At 37.2% G+C, this 18,338-nt stretch overlaps 1 protein-coding gene across 1 annotated transcript in view; it reads left to right on the top strand.

Annotated features, from left to right (window-relative positions):
* Positions 1-18,338, top strand: part of CEP128 (centrosomal protein 128) — a 419,635-nt gene that overhangs the window by 150,923 nt on the left and 250,374 nt on the right. The window contains exons 17-18 of the mRNA XM_032405704.1: positions 13,201-13,377; positions 17,862-17,921. Of these exons, the coding sequence (XP_032261595.1) occupies positions 13,201-13,377; positions 17,862-17,921 (237 nt within the window). The remainder of the gene's footprint in view (positions 1-13,200; positions 13,378-17,861; positions 17,922-18,338) is intronic.

Below are 18,338 nucleotides of genomic sequence, written 5' to 3'. Positions count from 1 at the left end.
ACCAATTCTATTTTTTTTTTTTTTTCTGTTGTACCAGAATCTATAAGAACCAGTATATAGATTATATAGGTTATCTGGGATTCTTAGCTAGCTCATATAATTATTGCTACTTTATGTAGTATACTGAATTCTCTCAAGCGGATTTTTTTTCTATTATTCTTTCAGGAGATGAGAAACTGTGATGACACAATTAGGAGACACTGTAAGGCCACAGATTTTGTGACATCCGAGGCTATAGTGGTTTATAGGAACCTAAGTGTTGAGTAGATCAGGATTCATAGACATGTATTTTTGTTCTTTCCCATGAAGTGCTTTATTCAAATTATTTGTGAAGTGACACCTAGCAACATATTTTAAAGCTACTATTATATTGGATAAAAACACTTAGGGGAGATATTTTTCTAATACAAAATATGGATCTTTGAAAAACGGTAATTCTCATTTGCAAATGTAATTATGATGCCCATTTTTACAGATGGTGGAAACTGAGGTTGAGAGTAAAATACAGTGACTCGCCCAACATTGCACAGCTTGTGGTGGAAACAGGATATGAGCACAAATTCCTTTTATTTTTTCCCTTTATTTACTACCAGTAAAATGACTCACGTTTATATCTTTTCATTGAACTTATAGTGTTGAATTTAAATTTAGGGTTATTATATTCAACAGATTACCATATTCTCTTTTATTTTTTTAGCTTGACACCAATTTTGGAAAAGAAGTCATCAGTGATTTTGTTAGAAAAATCTAATTAAAACCTGATATTACCACATAAAATATATCTGTGACAGGAAAAAATGAATCAGTGTTGTTTAATTTTGTGTTTCGGTTCTAATTTGACCATCTGTTTAGGATTGGTACTTTTCATCATGTGGAAAAATATATATGATTGTCAGCTGTCTATAAAGTATTCACTACTTTGCAAAATCACAGTTCTGTATTTTTTTTACTAAGAATTCTTTGTAGCAGGCAGAATTCTCTGATTTTAATTTTTTTTTTTTTTTCAGAACAGCAAGAAAGAAATAGAAGCAAATGAGCTGCTGACTTCTTTCATTTACTATAGTGTTTAGTGTTTATACTTTAGGCCATCCTTAGGCAGGACTTACTATTTCTTTGGTGCTTCATCTATTTTAAATTGTGTGACTAGAATAAAGGGAAGAAAGCTGTAGCTACCATATATTAATTTGGAGGCAAATTTAAACCAGATACTCTAAATAAACACTGACTAAGATGTTATGAGTAATTTCCTGTGAAATTGCTGTCATCTTAAAAAAAATGAAGATAAGATGGTCAAATTAAAGGTAAAATTACAAATTTTGTTTTGTATTTATTATTTATAAAGTGCTTTTAACTGAATCCCTTATAGTCATTAAGTCCAGAGTAGTCTTTGACTTTTACAGAGAGTTGGCTGAAACATCAGAGTCCTTACCATGTATGAAACACTATGCCAGATTTTAAGAAACAGGTTTAGAATGCAAAGGTGGGGTGCCTGGGTAGCTCAGTTGTTTAAGTGACTGCCTTCGGCTCAGGTCATGATGCTGGAGTCCCGGGATCGAGTCCCACATTGGGCTCCTTTGCTCAGCAGGGAGTCTGCTTCTCCCTCTGACTCTCCCCTCTCTCATGCTCTCTGTCTCTCATTATCTCTCTCAATAAATAAATAAAAATCTTTAGAATGCAAAGGTGAAGTGATTATGCATTGATGGGGGGGCAGCTATACATACAGCTGTGGCAGAGACGTGGCAAGAAATAAAGGCTGTATAGAAGTACATGTGGTCTCTACTTTCCAAAATGGAACATAAGTATGGAGAAGCCATTTTCAAACACCATTCCATTGGCAGTGACCTTTCCTACCAACCATTTACAATCAAAGAGGTTGATTTTAAATGAATATAGTGAGTGAAGTCAAAGTTTGCATCTTTTTCACCCCTGATTTCGACTTGATTTGAGAGGACTACCATTTAATCCTTAATTCGTTGAGTGGTTGAAAACTACAAGGGCTTGAGAGGAAAGTAGTCTTGTTGGACACTTTTCTTTAAAATCCTGTACTACTATTAGTTTGATTTCATTTAATTTTGAGATTGTGAGTGATACCCATAGTGTAGGAGTTAGGCTAAATAATGGCACATGCAGCTGGTTGTGATGTGGAAAGCCAAGGGGAATAGGCTGCATGAAGCGTTCTATATTTGTTTCAGTGCTTTGATGGGAGTTAAGCAGTCCTAGCTTCCTTGCTTCGGTAGACCCTAAAAGGGAACATAAAATGAATGTCCAGGTTTGTTTTAAGTGAGGTTTTGGTTTTTTGTCTGAGTTTTTTAAAATTACAACTTAAAGTTGTAATTAAAGTTCCATTTTGTCATTTAATGTCAAATGAGCAATATTCTGTAAATTTTAGGAAAAAACCAAGAGGTTCTCATTGTTCACATAAGTTATATTATTTGGAAATTTGTTCTTAAACTTTTTTTCCCCATATTCTTTCATAAGAATAAATGCATGCTTAAGTATCTTTTAAGAAAAAAAAAAAGAAATCCTGATGGTTTTTAAAGACACTGTAAGCTTATAAACATTTCTCTGGTGATGAATGATACATTGTTTTCTTTTGAAAATTAAACAATGTTCGTTCCAAATGCATAATTTGAAACTCTAGTTGTTTGTTTCTTTGTCCGTATTTTGTTTCAGAAATAGAAATGCATCAAAAGTGGCTGATTTTTTTTTTTTTTTAAAGATTTTATTTATTTATGTGACAGAGAGAGACACAGCGAGAGAGGGAACACAAGCAGGGGGAGTGGGAGGGGGAGAAGCAGACTTCCCGCTGAGCAGGGAGCCCGATGCGGGGCTCGATCCCAGGACCCTGGGATCATGACCTGAGCCGAAGGCAGACGCTTAACGACTGAGCCACCCAGGCGCCCCAAAAGTGGCTGATTTTAAATAACATTATTTCTGTTTCCTAGCATTTGACTTAAGAGAAATACGTAATAATTGCAAAATAGTCCTAAAACTTAATGAATGCATAAAATACCGTTTAGCAGTATTTTTGTTTCCAACTTTGAATATTAATTTCTAGAGTGTATCCAGTACATATCCTGACACCTTTCTGATTATGCTGCCAGTGATCTTTGTATAGCTCAATATTCTCCTAGAAAAAGATACTAAAAAGCCTGAGGCAAGAATAATTTCCTTAAGTGGGGTTAGAAGTTTAAATCTGAATTTGCATTTTTTTTGTTTCTGTTCTATGGATAACTTTCCTACACCTGCCTAAGACTAGGTTATGGATTGGAAAATCTTTCATACCCCAATTTTAATGTGTATCGAATCATATATCCAGTGTTCTTTTTTTTTAAAATTATTTATTTATTTGACAGAGAGAGACACAGCAAGAGAGGGAACACAAGCAGGGGGAGCGGGAGAGGGAGAAGCAGGCTTCCCATGGAGCAGGGAGCCCAATTTGGGGCTCGATCCCAGGACCCTGAGATCATGACCTGAGCCGAAGGCAGAAGGTTAACGGCTGAGCCACCCAGGCGCCCCATATATCCAGTGTTCTAATTATACCTTACTTTTTTTCTATTAGCTCTACTGTTTTACTGATGCTCTCAGTTCTATTTTTTTTTATTATGTTAATCACCATACATTACATCATTAGTTTTTGATGTAGTGTTCCATGTTTCGTTGTTTGCGTATAACACCCAGTGCTCCATTCAATACGTGCCCTCTTTAATACCCATCACCAGGCTAACCCATCCTCCCATCCCCCTCCCCTCTAGAACCCTCAGTTTGTTTCTCAGAGTCCATAGTCTCTCATGGTTCGTCTCCCCCCGCTGATTCCCCCCCTTCATTTTTCCCTTCCTACTATCTTCTTCTTCTTTTTTTTTTTTTTTTTTTAACATATACTGTATTATTTGTTTCAGAGGTACAGGTCTGTGATTCAACAGTCTTACACAATTCACAGCGCTCTCAGTTCTTATTCTTTGCATACTATTAATTGTAACTTCTTCCCCTCCTTTGAAGAAAATAGTGTAAAGCATCTACTTACAGAGGAGAAAAAAGAGTATATCTAACCTACAAAATAGTAACACTTTTATTTTAGGAAGCCAATCTTCTAGTAGGAATTACAGTGTCGTTTTGCTTATTAAATACATAAAAAGAAGCATCTCATTCACTCGCACACGCATCCGTACTTAATTCATGAGCAGATCTTGCTGATTCTGTCCTTAAGTCTTGCTCTGCATCTGATTGCTTCTCACTACTGGCAGTGCCCGCGTTTTTGTGACATCAGCTGGCCTTGCCATTTACAGTAACGTGTTGCTGCCAAGATGATTGTCCTCAGTGAGTTTACAGATTAGATTATTGCAAAAGCAACTTACAGAAACATAAGAAGTCATTTGAGTTCAGAGACTCTGTTTTTTTCATTGTTGTGTAGTCGGGGTCTATTCTGTTTGGCCCGTAGAGCCTACACACACAGAATAATGCTCACAGAATGAACGGAACATAAAAGGATATGTATGTTTCAGAAAAATGTATCTATTGACTGCTATGTGAGACACTCTACTAGGTCCTGGGATGTTTAAATAAAGAATAAGATCTCTACCCCTAGGAATTCACAGTCTGGTAAGGAGACAGACATGAAAGACACACAAAGTGGTAGGAACCCTAGGGGAAGCTCCTATAAAAGTGCCTTGGGGGCAAGAAAAGGGGCAGATATTCCTATTATTCTTAAGAACTCAAGTTTATCTGTTGTTTTAATATCTGTGTGGGTGAGGAAGGAAATGCATGTTATTGCACTTTTATAACGGGTAAAAAAATTCAGTTTATGACCTTCCCTTGTCCTCTTTATTCCTGAGTAGTGTTGGGTTCACTGAGGGCAAAGGATATACATAGGTTGGATCCATGGAGACTTTTTCAAACTGATCTGAACTGTTGATTTTGGAAGTGCTGCTTTGTTTTTTTTGTTTTGTTTTGTTTACTTTTAAATACCAATTTGAACATTTAACATATAACCATACTTTGAATTTAAAAAGTGCACCGTCGGGGCGCCTGGGTGGCTCAGTCGTTAAGCGTCTGCCTTCGGCTCAGGTCATGATCCCAGAGTCCTGGGATCGAGCCCCACATCGGGCTCCCTGCTCGGTGGGAAGCCTGCTTCTCCCTCTCCCACTCCCCCTGCTTGTGTTCCCTCTTTCGCTGTATCTCTCTCTGTCAAATAAATAAATAAAATATTAAAAAAAAAAAAAAAAGTGCACCGTCATGTAAAATCTTGTATTTTTAAGAAATAAGTTTGCAAAAAGTAGTTATGGTGTGGCCAAGACTTAATGTTTTATGTGTTTACTTATTTGCTTCTTGTTTTGCAAGACAGTTTGAACTGCAGTGTGGTAATTTTCTAGATGAAACTCTTTTCAGATACCCTGTAATAAGCACAGTAGATCCTTCTCTTTTAGTTGTTCTGCAGTTTCTGCCTTGGTTGGCATTTCATTGTAACTTAACTTCCTTGTAGCTGAGTCAACTCTGTTGGCATAAGTAATGTGAGCTTTCTTTAGAGAGTTAGATAAATGGCTTCCAGACAGATCCAATTTTTGTTCAGGAGAGTTTCATAATTTGCCTTGTAATGCTAGTGTCCTGGATTTAAGGCTTAGGCGTAGCAGTTATCTTGAGTTACAGAAATATTCTCTCTCAAAATTTTTTTGTGATATGTGCTGGTCTATAGTTTCAACATGCCAGGCTTCCAATAACTTTGAATTATATTATACTTGTTTTAATTCCAACCTTTAATATAATTTGAGCTCTCTCTGCCTCTCATCCTATCTCTCCCTCACCCACTGCTGATATATTAAAGATGGCCTTGGAGCTGAAATATTGTCATACTTACTTATTCAAGTTAGTTTTCAATAAAGGAGTAACAGTAGCTTTGTATTAATGATTTATTTAGTCATGTGAGTGTGCTTTATTTGCTAAACTCTTTCTTTTTAGATATGTGAAGAACTGTTTTCATGTCCTGTAACCAACCGTATTGGAAATAAAGTGGCTCTTTTGGAACTCTTAAGACATTGAAGGAATCTCATAAACTTTTGCCAAGGAGATAACGTTTTGGACATGCTCTAGTTTTATTGAAGTTCTATTTCCGTTAAGATTGTGTCGCCTTATAATCTTTACAGCCTTTGGGAAAATGAATGTTCTGAGTTGTAAAGAGTGTGCAACATAAATATATAATTAGAGGAACATTTCTCATCCTTTGAATTACAGGTCCATTGATGAAGCCAGTCAACATTGTATATGTGCACATATGTGTGTTTGATGAGACTGTGAGCAGTATTTTTTTTTTATTTACTTTAGACACAAATGTCAACAGTGTAAGCCTTTCCTGTCCTGACATGGAAGCTTCATAAAATCTTTGCTGTCTTGACAATGGAACTGTACCTTGCTTACTGTGTGATTAGTATACTTTTTGATTAAAAATGCCAAGAGCAGATTTTATGTGTACGTAGGGTACATCTCCAGTTTAGATGGATAGCCCCTAGAAGTTTAGTCTTGTTGTGCATGCTTGATGTTTTCTCTCTCCTTTTTTTTTTTTTTAATTTGTGGTCTGTTCTGAATTTCCCAATATGTCACATATTTCATTTGTAATTGTGTTCACTCAGCAGTATTTTTTGTTATTCTTTCTACTTTAAGGCTGTATTAGTCCCCACATAACCAGCTGATAACTTCCCTGAGTTTTTCACATTGGCTTTCTAAATTCCAGTTTTAAGAACTTATCTGGCATTTTAATGGAGAGCACTTAGGAGCCAGGGGACTCAAGTTATGGTTATGGCCTCTTTAACTTTAGTCCAGTTATTTAGTCTGTCTGAACTTTGGTTTCCTCATTTGTGGAATTTAGGGTTGAATTTGTTCTCTTAAGATTCTTTCTCAAACTTAGTCATGGGCTAGGATATCTTCCTTTTTGAATCATATAGACTGCTATAGTCAGCTTCATCTGTATCTGTCTAGTTAGCCCCATCCTCTCCCCCACAGAGAAGCTCCTTTTATGTTCCCAAGACATAGACATTCGTGTCCATTCATGCTGAAACATTGAAGTTGGACTAACTGTGTCTTCCATGTTTCTAGAAGTCCAGTGCCCTATCCATTGTGCCACAAAGCCGCTTTTGCTTCCATATTTCTAGTCTCTAAAATACCTTGAGCTATCTAGTTCTATAGAAATATGATGGCTTTTGGTTAATCTTGTAGAATGACTTCTGAATTCACTAGAAAACCAGGGAATAGTCATAATGGTGCCTAAATATTATCATCTCCCCTTATTAATCCATATATCCTCAAATCAGACAGGATGATTGGATTAGTGTCAGCCGGTTTCCCATTTCTCCCTCAGAATTAGCTGTGCTTGTTCCATTTGTAGAGCTATTTCTGAAACATGAAACTGGGAGAAAAAGCGCTAATTCATTGGGAGCAATTAGTATTCAGGTAGGTATTCTCAAGCCAGAAGAATGAGGCAAAATAAAAGGGATGACATTTCATGGAGAGAGTTGTTGGCTGTATGAGGACAGGAGTCTTAATTATTCACTCTGTCCCTAATACTCAGGAGAATGTCTTACCATAGTAGGCCTTCTATAAAAATTGTTGAATGAGTGAATAAGTCAATACAGAGTGGTATAGAAGTACAGAATAGAAGAGCTTACTTAACTCCTAAATTTTAGGTTTTGGAACACACGCAGATGGTGAACAACTATGGTGCACTGTCTGAAACCTAGTTAAATAAAAGAACATGGATTTACCTGGAATGTGATTAAGTAAGGGTAGGGGGTTCATTTATTCACTTTTTAAAAAAAATTTTATTATGTTTTGTTGATCACCATACATTACATCATTAGTTTTTGATGTAGTGTTCCATGATTCATTGTTTGTGTATCACACCAGTGCTCCATTCAATACATGCCCTCTTAAATACCCATCACCAGGCTAACCCATCCTCCCACCCCCCTCCCCTCTAGAACCCTCAGTTTGTTTCTCAGAGTCCATAGTCTCTCATGGTTCGTCTCCCCCTCTGATTGCCCCCCCCTTCATTTTTCCCTTCCTACTATTTTTTTTTTTTTTTAACATGTATTGTTTATTTCAGAGGTACAGGTCTGTGACTTATCAGTCTGACACAATTCACAGCGCTCACCATAGCACATACCCTCCCCAGTGTCTATCACCCAGCCACCCCATCCCTCCCACCCCCCACCACTCCAGCAACCCTCAGTTTGTTTCCTGAGATTACGAATTCCTCATATCAGTGAGATCATATGATACGTGTCTTTCTCTGATTGACTTATTTCGCTTAGCATAGTACCCTCTAGTTCCAACCACGTCGTTGCAAATGGCAAGACTTCATTTTTTGATGGCTGCATAATATTCCATTGTATACATATACCACATCTTCTTTATCCATTCATCTGTTGATGGACATCTTGGCTCTTTCCATAGTTTGGCTATTGTGGACATTGCTGCTATAAACACTGGGGTGCAGGTACCCCTTTGGATCACTACATTTGTATCTTTGGGGTAAATACCCAATAGTGCAATTGCTGGGTCATATGGTAGCTCTATTTTCAACTTTTGAGGAACCTCCGTACTGTTTTCCAGAGTGGCTGCACCAGCTTGCATTCCCACCAACAGTGTAGGAGGGTTACCTTTTCTCCACATCCTTGCCAACATCTGTCATTTCCTGACTTGTTAATTTTAGCCATTCTGACTGGTGTGAGGTGGTATCTCATTCAGGTTTTGATTTGGATTTCCCTGATGCCGAGCGATGTTGAGCACTTTTTCATGTGTCTGTTGGCCATTTGGATGTCTTCTTTGGAAAAATGTCTGTTTATGTCTTCTGCCCATTTCTTGATTGGATTATTTGTTCTTTGGGTGTTGAGTTTGATAAGTTCTTTATAGATTTTGGATACTAGCCCTTTCTCTGATATGTCATTTGCAAATATCTTCTCCCATTCTGTCGGTTGTCTTTTGGTTTTGTTGACTGTTTCTTTTGCTGTGCAAAAGCTTTTTATCTTGATGAAGTCCCAATAGTTCATTTTTGCCCTTGCTGCCTTTGGCAATGTTTCTAGGAAGAAGTTGCTGCGGCTGCGGTCAAAGAGGTTGCTGCCTGTGTTATCCTCTAGGATTTTGATGGACTCAAAATCAAAACCAAAAATAAGTTTAACTACAATGAAGGGATAGACTATGACTCTAAAAATGAAAAATAAAAAAGATTTTTAAAAAAGGGATTGATAAGATGTTGGTTGAAAAAGGGAAAAAGAAAAATTAAAAAAAGAATAGGAACAGAAGAAAAAGAAAATTAAAGAAATTAACTTTGAAAGACTAAAGAATCATGGGAAAAAAGCCCTGAATTCTGTGTGCTGTATTCCCCTAGCGCTGGAGTCCCGCTGTTCTCATTGATCGGAAAGCTTGGTCTTGGCTGGCTGTTCTTGCTGATCTCCTGGGGAGGGGCCTGTTGCAGTGGTTCCCAAATGTCTTTGCCGGAGGCGGAATTGCCCCGCCTTTGCGGGGGGCGGGCTAAGTCATCTGCTCAGGTTTGCTCTTGGGAGCTTTTGTTCCCTGCAAGCTTTCCATACAGCTTTGGAGGATGGGAGTGAAAATGGCAGCCTCCCAATATCCGCCCCGGAGGAGCTGAGACCTCGGGGCATCACTCCTCAGTGAGCCCCCAGAGAAAAGCAGTCAGTCACTCCTGTCTCCCTGATCTCTGGCCGCACTCCGTGCTCACCCGGCCTGTGACCAAGCATTTCTATCTCTGGCACCCAACCCCGTCTGGAGTCTCCAAACCCAGCAGATCCCTGCAGTGAGCTCCCGCGCCACTCCTCCCGGGGGAGGAAGGGGAGTCTCCCCGGATCTGCCGCTTGTTGGGTCCCTGCTGGAAGAGCAGTGGCCCAGCTGTGCCATGGATCACAGTTTATGGCAACCCCGAGTTGCGAGCCCGCGCCTCGGCTCCATCTCTGCAGCTGGCTTCCCCGCTCCGATACCTGGGAGCTCTGCGGCACTCAGGCACCCCCAGTCTTTCTGTGACCCTGAGGGGCCTGAGACCACACTGTCCCAGCGAGGGTTCCACCCCCTGCTTAGCCACTGGAGCGACGTCCCTCAGTGGAGCAGACTTCTAAAAGTTCTCATTTTGTGCTCTGCTGCTCTATCACTTGCCAGTAGCGGCTCACAGAGGCTCCCTCCCCCGCCATCTATCTTCTTGAATATCACCTCAGATTCAATTCTCTGCACATCCTACCTTCCAGAAAGTGGTCGCTTTTCTGTTCAGAGAGTTGCTGCTATTCTTTTCTTTGATCTCCTGTTGAGTTTGTAGGTGTTCAGAATGGTTTGATACCTATTTAGCTGAATTCCTGGGACCAGAGGAAATTTAGATCTCGTACTCCTCCGCCATCTTGCTTCTCCCTCTATTCACTTTCATTCTTGAGTATAGCACATGGACAAATGAAAAGATGTTATAGTTTTGTCAACTGTTTTATTCATTGAAACTAGAGCTGGTCATGTAGGGGGTTGGATGACCATTTGTTGGAAATGTCAAAGAAAGGATTCTTGAAAGAATAATAGGTAGTTAGACCTACTGATCCCAAAAGTCCATGTGCGTTCATAGTTCTGTGAGTTTTACTTCAAAGGGAGGTCAGTTAGACATGGCCTGTGGACTGTCTCACAAAAGATAAGTGAAGTGGATAATGAAGTTTTCAGTCTTTGCTAGAGATTGAATTTATAGAGCCTTTCCTGACAATATCAATATTTTTAGGAATATCAAAATATAGAAATAGTTGTGTCTTCTTATTGATGAGTCAAGTGATAGCACAGAAAACTGATAGTGGATAGAAGAAAGCTGGCTCTAAGGGAAATGGGAAAAGAAAGAACAGTTAGAACATCATTGTGAATTGCCTGGGTTTAGAATATCACCAGTTGTCCTCAAAATACTTCAGTAACCCCGATAGAGTATTTTCTTTATTAATCTCACAACAGTGAGAATACAGCAGCAGTCTGGAGGTCTATGTGTGCATAGAAGGAACATGAAAACACACCTCAGTAGCTTCTGAGTGTATATAGATCTGCATGGTCATTGATGAAATGATCTTTCCAGTGTTGAATTTGAGTCTGAAAAATTTTAAATCACTTATTCAACAAATTTGGGGAGTTTAAAGATGATTATAAGCATGTTTTGCAGGCTCCCGAAATTGGCAGTTTATTGAGGGAGGCTGGTGAAAAACAATTATATTACAGCTTGATATATATATATTTTTAAAACTGTGATATACATAATATGCTCTGGGAACATTCTGCTTTGGGAAATCATTAAAGGAAGGAGACCAAGTCTTGAAGGATAAATTTTGAAGGATAGGAAGTATAGGTGGTAGGTACATAGCCAACAGTGCAGGGGCGAGTATCCTCACCTAGGGACTTGACAAGGAGGTTGCTTTCTAGTAAGTAAGCTTTAAAATCATCAAATGTTCAGAGCCAGGATGTTAATTTTTCAGAAAGACTCCTAGAGGAGAGCAAGACTCTGTGAAAATATCAGTATCTCTAAAGAGATGCCTTATCAGTCAGGAGGGAGAGTTTGGACAGAAACAATGTGAACAAAGCAGAAAGGGAAATGTACTTCAGTCTCCAGCCACACACTGCCCAGGAGAATAGAACACTTGTTGTGGTTTGTTAATCCCTGATGTGTCAACGGACACGCCAGGCTGCCATTAGCGTAATGCCATTTACACATTGTTTCATAAAACAAACTCCCCTCGCTCCAGTTTCCTATTCATTAAGCAACATTCTGATTATAATTTGCCTTCCCATCCACATTGGTCTGCAGGGAGAAAATGTACTGGTTATGCTGACACGAACATTCTGATCCATATGGCAGTTATGGTTCTCATTGTAAACTGATGTAGTTAATTGAGTGGCATTCTAGTTTGTACATTAGTCTCTTGTGAGCTTAATGTTACTCTTTTGCTGAAAGAGGACTCCACTCAGGGTACCAAAGGGGAGAAGATCCAGGTCCTAAGTTTACCAAGCTGAGATACAGACCGGAAGGATGTAGTCATCAAGATAAATGCTGTCTCTTAGCTACCAGCCCCATTTTCAAATAGTGCAGCTTCAGGCAGTGTTGTACACATCAGATGTGGTTGGAGAGACATATGAAGGCATATTTGAGAAGCTGCAAGTAGTTGACATATGACAGAGTGGGAAGGAGGTGTGAAGCTGGAGGGAAGGATAGAAGACAGTTTGTGAAAGGACTCTCTTTTGGGCAGAGGGTGTTTCGTTCATTTTTTAAAGTAATTTGAGTTGAAAGGAAATATCTTGTGATTCTGCTAAAATGCTATCTTTCCTTTCATGATTAACTTTCATTGAGTGGATGGATCTCTTTATTATTTTAATTTTAAGAGTAGGTAAAGAATGATCAGGTTACTGTGTAATGAGTGAAAGCATAGCTAGCCAGCCACCATGACTTTTGGGGCCATTGTTTATACTTATAATTCTAGTGATTCTGTTTCTTTCTTTCAGGTCTGTGCTACACCACTAGAATTTCTCTAGTAATGAAATTGTGCAATCATGATTGAGACTGACTTTGCCTAGAGGGGGGCCCCAAGTCTTTGTAATCTCTTAAGGATTCTTAGAAACCTCTTTTCATTAAATATATTTGCTTACTTGAGACGTACCTCCATCTTGCTTTTATCAAATTTACATGACTCAAAAGCATTTATGCAGTAGGACTGCATTTGAAAACTTAGACTTTTTAAAAACTATGTTTTGATGAGATAAGGTAGTAATAGGTATTTTTTTCTGAAATGAAGAAACTAACAATCTTATTTTATATTTTACTTTTTCTAGTATTTCACTAATATTTATTGAAAGCTCAAAGTCTGTTTGTGGCATCAGCTTTTACCCTCCAGTCCATTAATGGCATTATGTTATTAAAATGTAAAGGATTTTTTTAACTTCATTTTCGTTTGGTTACAGAATTACTTTAATTTTCTTTGCCAAGTATCCACTCACTCAGTTCCTTCAGTGCCCTTTTTCTGAATTCTCTGTAACTTGACCTCAGTTGATGAGTAGGCAAAACGTTTATTTTAATGAAGTAAGGAGACTGACAGGGTCAGATCTGTTTTCTACTACACTCCTTTGAGTTGGTTGTACAGATATTACAAGTGTTTCTTGCCTTTACTTAATAATTAACTTCTGTTCTTTTTATCGATGTTTTAGGAAAAGCATATAAGCAATGAGGAAGAGCACTTAAGGAGGATGGAAGAGGCCAGATTGCAGCTCAAGGATCAACTTCTTTGCCTGGAGACTGAACAGGAATCCATTCTTGGTGTCATAGGAAAGGAAATTGATGCAGCTTGTAAAACCTTCTCCAGGGACTCGATGGAGAAATTGAAAGTAATTATGAGTTCTCATTGTGCCTTTCATCAGTTAGTTTCCTAATATATAATTATAATAAGATTTTAATGCATAGTTACATGGTAGTCACATTTTTATTCTGGCAAGTTTTATGAAACAAAATAACATCTTGCACTGTTAAGAACGCGATACTATATCTATTGCACGGTCCTGGGAGAGAAAGTGTACCGTTAATTCATTGAATTGCCTCTATCTCACTCTGTAAAAGAAAATGTCTTATGAGAGAGGCAGCAGTTCTGACAGAAAAAGTATCCTTGGAGTCCAGAGGCCTGGGTTTTTATTATCACAGGCCATTTTTGTTGTTGTTAGTGTATTAATGGCGATTATCTATTGAGTACTAGTTATATTACAGGTACTGTGGTAGCTACGGTGTAGGATTTTCTCCCTTAACCCCTAAAACTACCCTGTCCTTTAGGTACTTTGATTAAATTCATTTTAGACAAGAGAGAGCAAGGCTTGGGGAGGTTAAGTAACTTGCCCCTGGCCATGTAGCTAGTTAAATGCTAGAACCAGGACTTTAGACCTTGGTAATGTAACTCCGGAGCTTAATCACATGTCCCCTATGCTGTTTGCCTTCCCTGTTAAGACAAATCACACTCAAGTGAGTTTTTCTATCTTTAAAACAGAATATTGCTATCCAATTTATAGCTCTAATGAAATGAGAAATAAAAACAGAATTGATCATGAATGTTTTTAATTCCTTGAAGGCGAGCACCTCCTTCAGTCTAGGTTGTAGTACTGCTATGACGCATTGCATTGCTTCGACACAGTGGGACCGTAACACTTAGCCATCATTTACCCTGTATTGATTTCATGTGGTGAGATGGCAGGACTCAAATTTTAGTGTTATGCCTAAGGGCTTCTTAGTTTTTAATACTTTCCAGGTGTTTCTTCTTTTTATTTTGTCATTTATCTTTTTCCTTATATAAAATGATCTTCTCTTTTTGTTTTTCATGCTGCTTTCTCCTCTGTTTTCCTGCTCTTCCTTCTTATTCTTTTCCTTTTTTTTTTTTTTTTTTCTTATGTGGTGTTTTAAAGAAAATAGAACTATATTTCTACTCTTGCAGTGCAAGGTATCTTAGGATTCACCTTTAACAGAAATATCTCAATGAATAGAATTTGGTGAAGTTGATGGAATTTCTACAATATGTATTCCTATCTACATTTTTAAAAAGGCTCAGATGTCATTTTGAGAGGACTATGAACCAAATATGAGAAGTAATTGGCTTTAGAGGAAAAACTCTTTCAGTTTTGTTATAGGGCCTATTCTTTTTCCTGTCTGCTGCTGCTTTTTTTATTTAAGACTTGTCATGTTTACCTTTTTTATTTAATTTATTTATTTTATTAATTTTATTTATTTATTTACTTTTTTATTTAAGACTTGTCATGTTTACCTATATTTAAGGATGTGTGGCCTTCAGATCCTAATTTCATCTAAAAGAAGCACATATTAACAACGAAATCTTTATTCTATATTTAAGTATTTGCGTCAGGATGGCTTATTTTCAATCAGATAGAGACATAGAAATGGTATCATTTGGATCATGCTATAAGATATATAAACCTTGTGATGGGCAGTTACAGGCTAAAATATAGTGGGTAGATAGCAGATTGCTTAAATATTTTATTTCTTTTTGAGGCACAAATTATCCTTCCAACATACTACAAAAAGCACCCTATTTTATAATAGGCTTTCAGGAATGCAGTGACTTTGGTAATGGGTCTTTACACCTCTTCCCTTAGAGAAAGACATTTAATCCAAGTGATGGGTGGAAAGTAAATCTAAAAGAATGGAAATTCTATTAAGTTTTTTGTTGTTGTTGTTTTGTTTAGAGTACACTTTTTTCATTGTGGGTCTCTTTCTATTAGTAACTTCTGTTATAACAGTTAACCTTCCTATAAACTTGGGGAAAAAAATGAATATCGAAGAATATAACATTTGCTCTCACCTCAAATAAACCACCCAAGGTGTTATTAAAACAAAATTGATTCTATGCTTTATAGTTCAGAGAGTGGTGGTCCTTACAAAATGTTTTAAAAAATGGAATAATTACAATTATTCTTTGTCATTTGTTGATTTTGATATATTGCTGATGAAAGTTTTTAGCCATTTTATGTAGAGAGTGACAGCTATGATATGAATTGGATAATAGATATGTAAGGAGTGAGCCTGAGAAAAGTCCTTGGGAGTATTGATATTATTTCTAATTACCTTTTTCTTTCTCCAGCTACCATATTTATTACTTATTCCACTTTAGTAAATGCATGTAGTGTTTGAAAACTTAAGGACATACACTAAATAAGCCACAACTATTATAAAACAATTAGGAAAGTGTCTGAATTAAAGTTACATCATTTTCACAGACCAATCTTTGATAATTGAAGAACTTTTCTCATAACACTTGGTCTGAGTATTCACTCATTTGTAGAGCATAAAGAGGATAGGCTTTGGATCAAGACAGATGTAGGCTCAAATTGCATCTCTCCAAATTGCTAATGTATGACCTTGGACAAGTTATGTAATTTCTCTTCTCTCTAAGAATGCATGTCCCATTTATAAGTTGGCTTATTTTGAGGATAAAGTAGAATAAGATAATACAAGGCGCATATTATGGAGTGAAATATCTTGCACTTAGTGAATACTCAACTAATGCTAGCTAACATTATTATGTAGTGTCCTTTTTTTTGGTCATATATATATTTGTATATGTATATGTGTCTTTTAACTTTTTAAAAAAAATATTTTAGAGAGAGAGAGAGGATGAGAACAAGTGGTAGGGGAGGCAGAGGGAGAAGCAGACTCCCTGCAGAGCAGGGAGCAGACATGGGGCTCTATCCCAGGACTCTGGGATCATGACCTGAGCCAAAGGCAGATGCCTAACTGACTGAGCCACCCAGGCCCCCCTGTTTCTTTTAACTTTTTATGACAAATTGTTGTTACAGTGCTCTTGTCACAAGAGACCTTGAAGTCTATTTCCTGATGATGACATCTTTATATGCAGTTAGTAGTAATAATAGTGTTCTATGTGCCAGACACTGTGCTAACCCTCATTTTATTTAATTTATACTTTGGCCTTATGAGGCAGTTTGCCTACTTTATAGATGATAATCTGCAGCTTAGAGAAATTAAGTCACACCACTTGTAAGTGGACAAGGCTGTTCTCTTAAACACTAAACTATATATAAATTTGTAAAAGAAAAAAAATCACAAAATATGAACATTACTTATATGCCTATCAAATTATTTTAGACTTTAATCTTGAACACTTGATCTTAGGTCACTGAAGTTTTAATTGAAAACTATGACACCGATGAATGGAAAAGAACAATAAAAACATATAATCAGTGACAATCATTGACAAATAGATGCTTACAAAAAGCAGAGTTCAAAGAGGAAGAAAACACTATGAACTAGAGGCAGGATTTCACTGAAGTCAGAGAGGCATGAGAGTTGATGAGATTTGGATGGTGAGAAAAGTGGAGGAGAAAAGAGTTGGATATAAGAATATAGCACTCTTGTTTATGGCATATGGTTGGCATCATTATGTATTCATCATGTGTCTAAATGAATTACCTAGTGATATTCCTTGGGGGAGTGATGTGCACGCACATCAGGAAGTATGGAAGTATTTGAGAATAGAAATAGACATCTCTTGGAAAGGGATAGGGTATTTTTAAGCAGAAAGTTTCTAGAGAGGAGGCCTTTAAAAATATCACAGGTGTACCTGTTTCACAGAAAGTAGGAACTGAGAAAAAATTTTGTGTTTACAATCATAAAGTCAGTGACAACCTTTGAGCACCGTTTTATTAGTAATAAGGCAGAACCAGATGGCAAAGGATTTTATAAATGAGTTGGTGTGAAGGAAATCAAGGCAGCTGGTATAGACAACCTATTTATTGTAGGATTTTGTTACCATCATGAAATATAAAGCAATGTTTGCACAAAGTCATGTTGATTAGTTTCTGTCAGTTCTACACAACCATTAATGAGACAAAATGGCCCTCATAGTATGAAATTAAAGAAGGATAAATGAGACAAAGAATTAAGTTTCGTGTAATTACATCTAACCCACTGTGAAATATATTATGTGGAACAAGACTGAGGCAAAGAAACAAACAAAAATGAAGTACACTGGTTTAATTGAGGCTGCTTGCCAGAAATCCTTGGAATCAGCCTTCAGAGATTTCTAACAATGATAACACTTGAGAGTTGATTCATGTCTCTGTATTTGTGCTAAATATTTACTGTCAGTGCATACATATATACATACATACATGTGTACTTAAGTAGACATACCAGATAAATGGTGGTTTGGAATTGGTTGGGTACTTGATATGAACTTTTTTCTTTTTAAACCTTTAAATTTAGGGACTAAACTTTTGGATATTATGGTGAAGAATTTCACTTATGTAAGTTCATTTCAGAAAAAATTCTACTTCTAATAGACTATTTCCTTTTGTAGGTTTTTTCATCTAGTCCTGATATTAACTATGACCCACATCGCTGGTTAGCAGAAAGCAAGGTAATTTATCTTTAAGTCCTAAAATTACCATAATATTTATGACTTTCAAGGTATCCTATTTGGGCCAGCCATACATTTTGTTATAGAACAGAACATACAAAGCTGTTTTGGGGAAGATATCATTGTCATGCATTTAAGAAACCTCCATGTTCCTTTAGTTTAACATTTAAAAATTAGCTTAACTATATAGGACTATAGTTCACGGAATGAGAGAATAAAGGAAGGTAAAACTGTTGAAATATCAAAACTAGATTGTCAGACAAATTCTTCTGCCTTTTCCTTGGGATAGGCACTATCTCGGGAAATGTATAAAGGTCCAGGCAGATATAACCAACCTTTATTTACACATAGATACTTAATATATTTTAGTTCCTGGAGGTAAGCTCAAAGCCTGCCAAATCTCTGTGTGGCTCAAAC

The sequence above is a fragment of the Phoca vitulina genome, unplaced genomic scaffold (genome assembly GCF_004348235.1).
Source record: "Phoca vitulina isolate PV1807 unplaced genomic scaffold, GSC_HSeal_1.0 scaffold7, whole genome shotgun sequence".
NCBI classification, from domain to species: Eukaryota; Metazoa; Chordata; class Mammalia; order Carnivora; family Phocidae; genus Phoca; species Phoca vitulina.
This window is presented reverse-complemented; position numbering and strand designations above follow the sequence as displayed.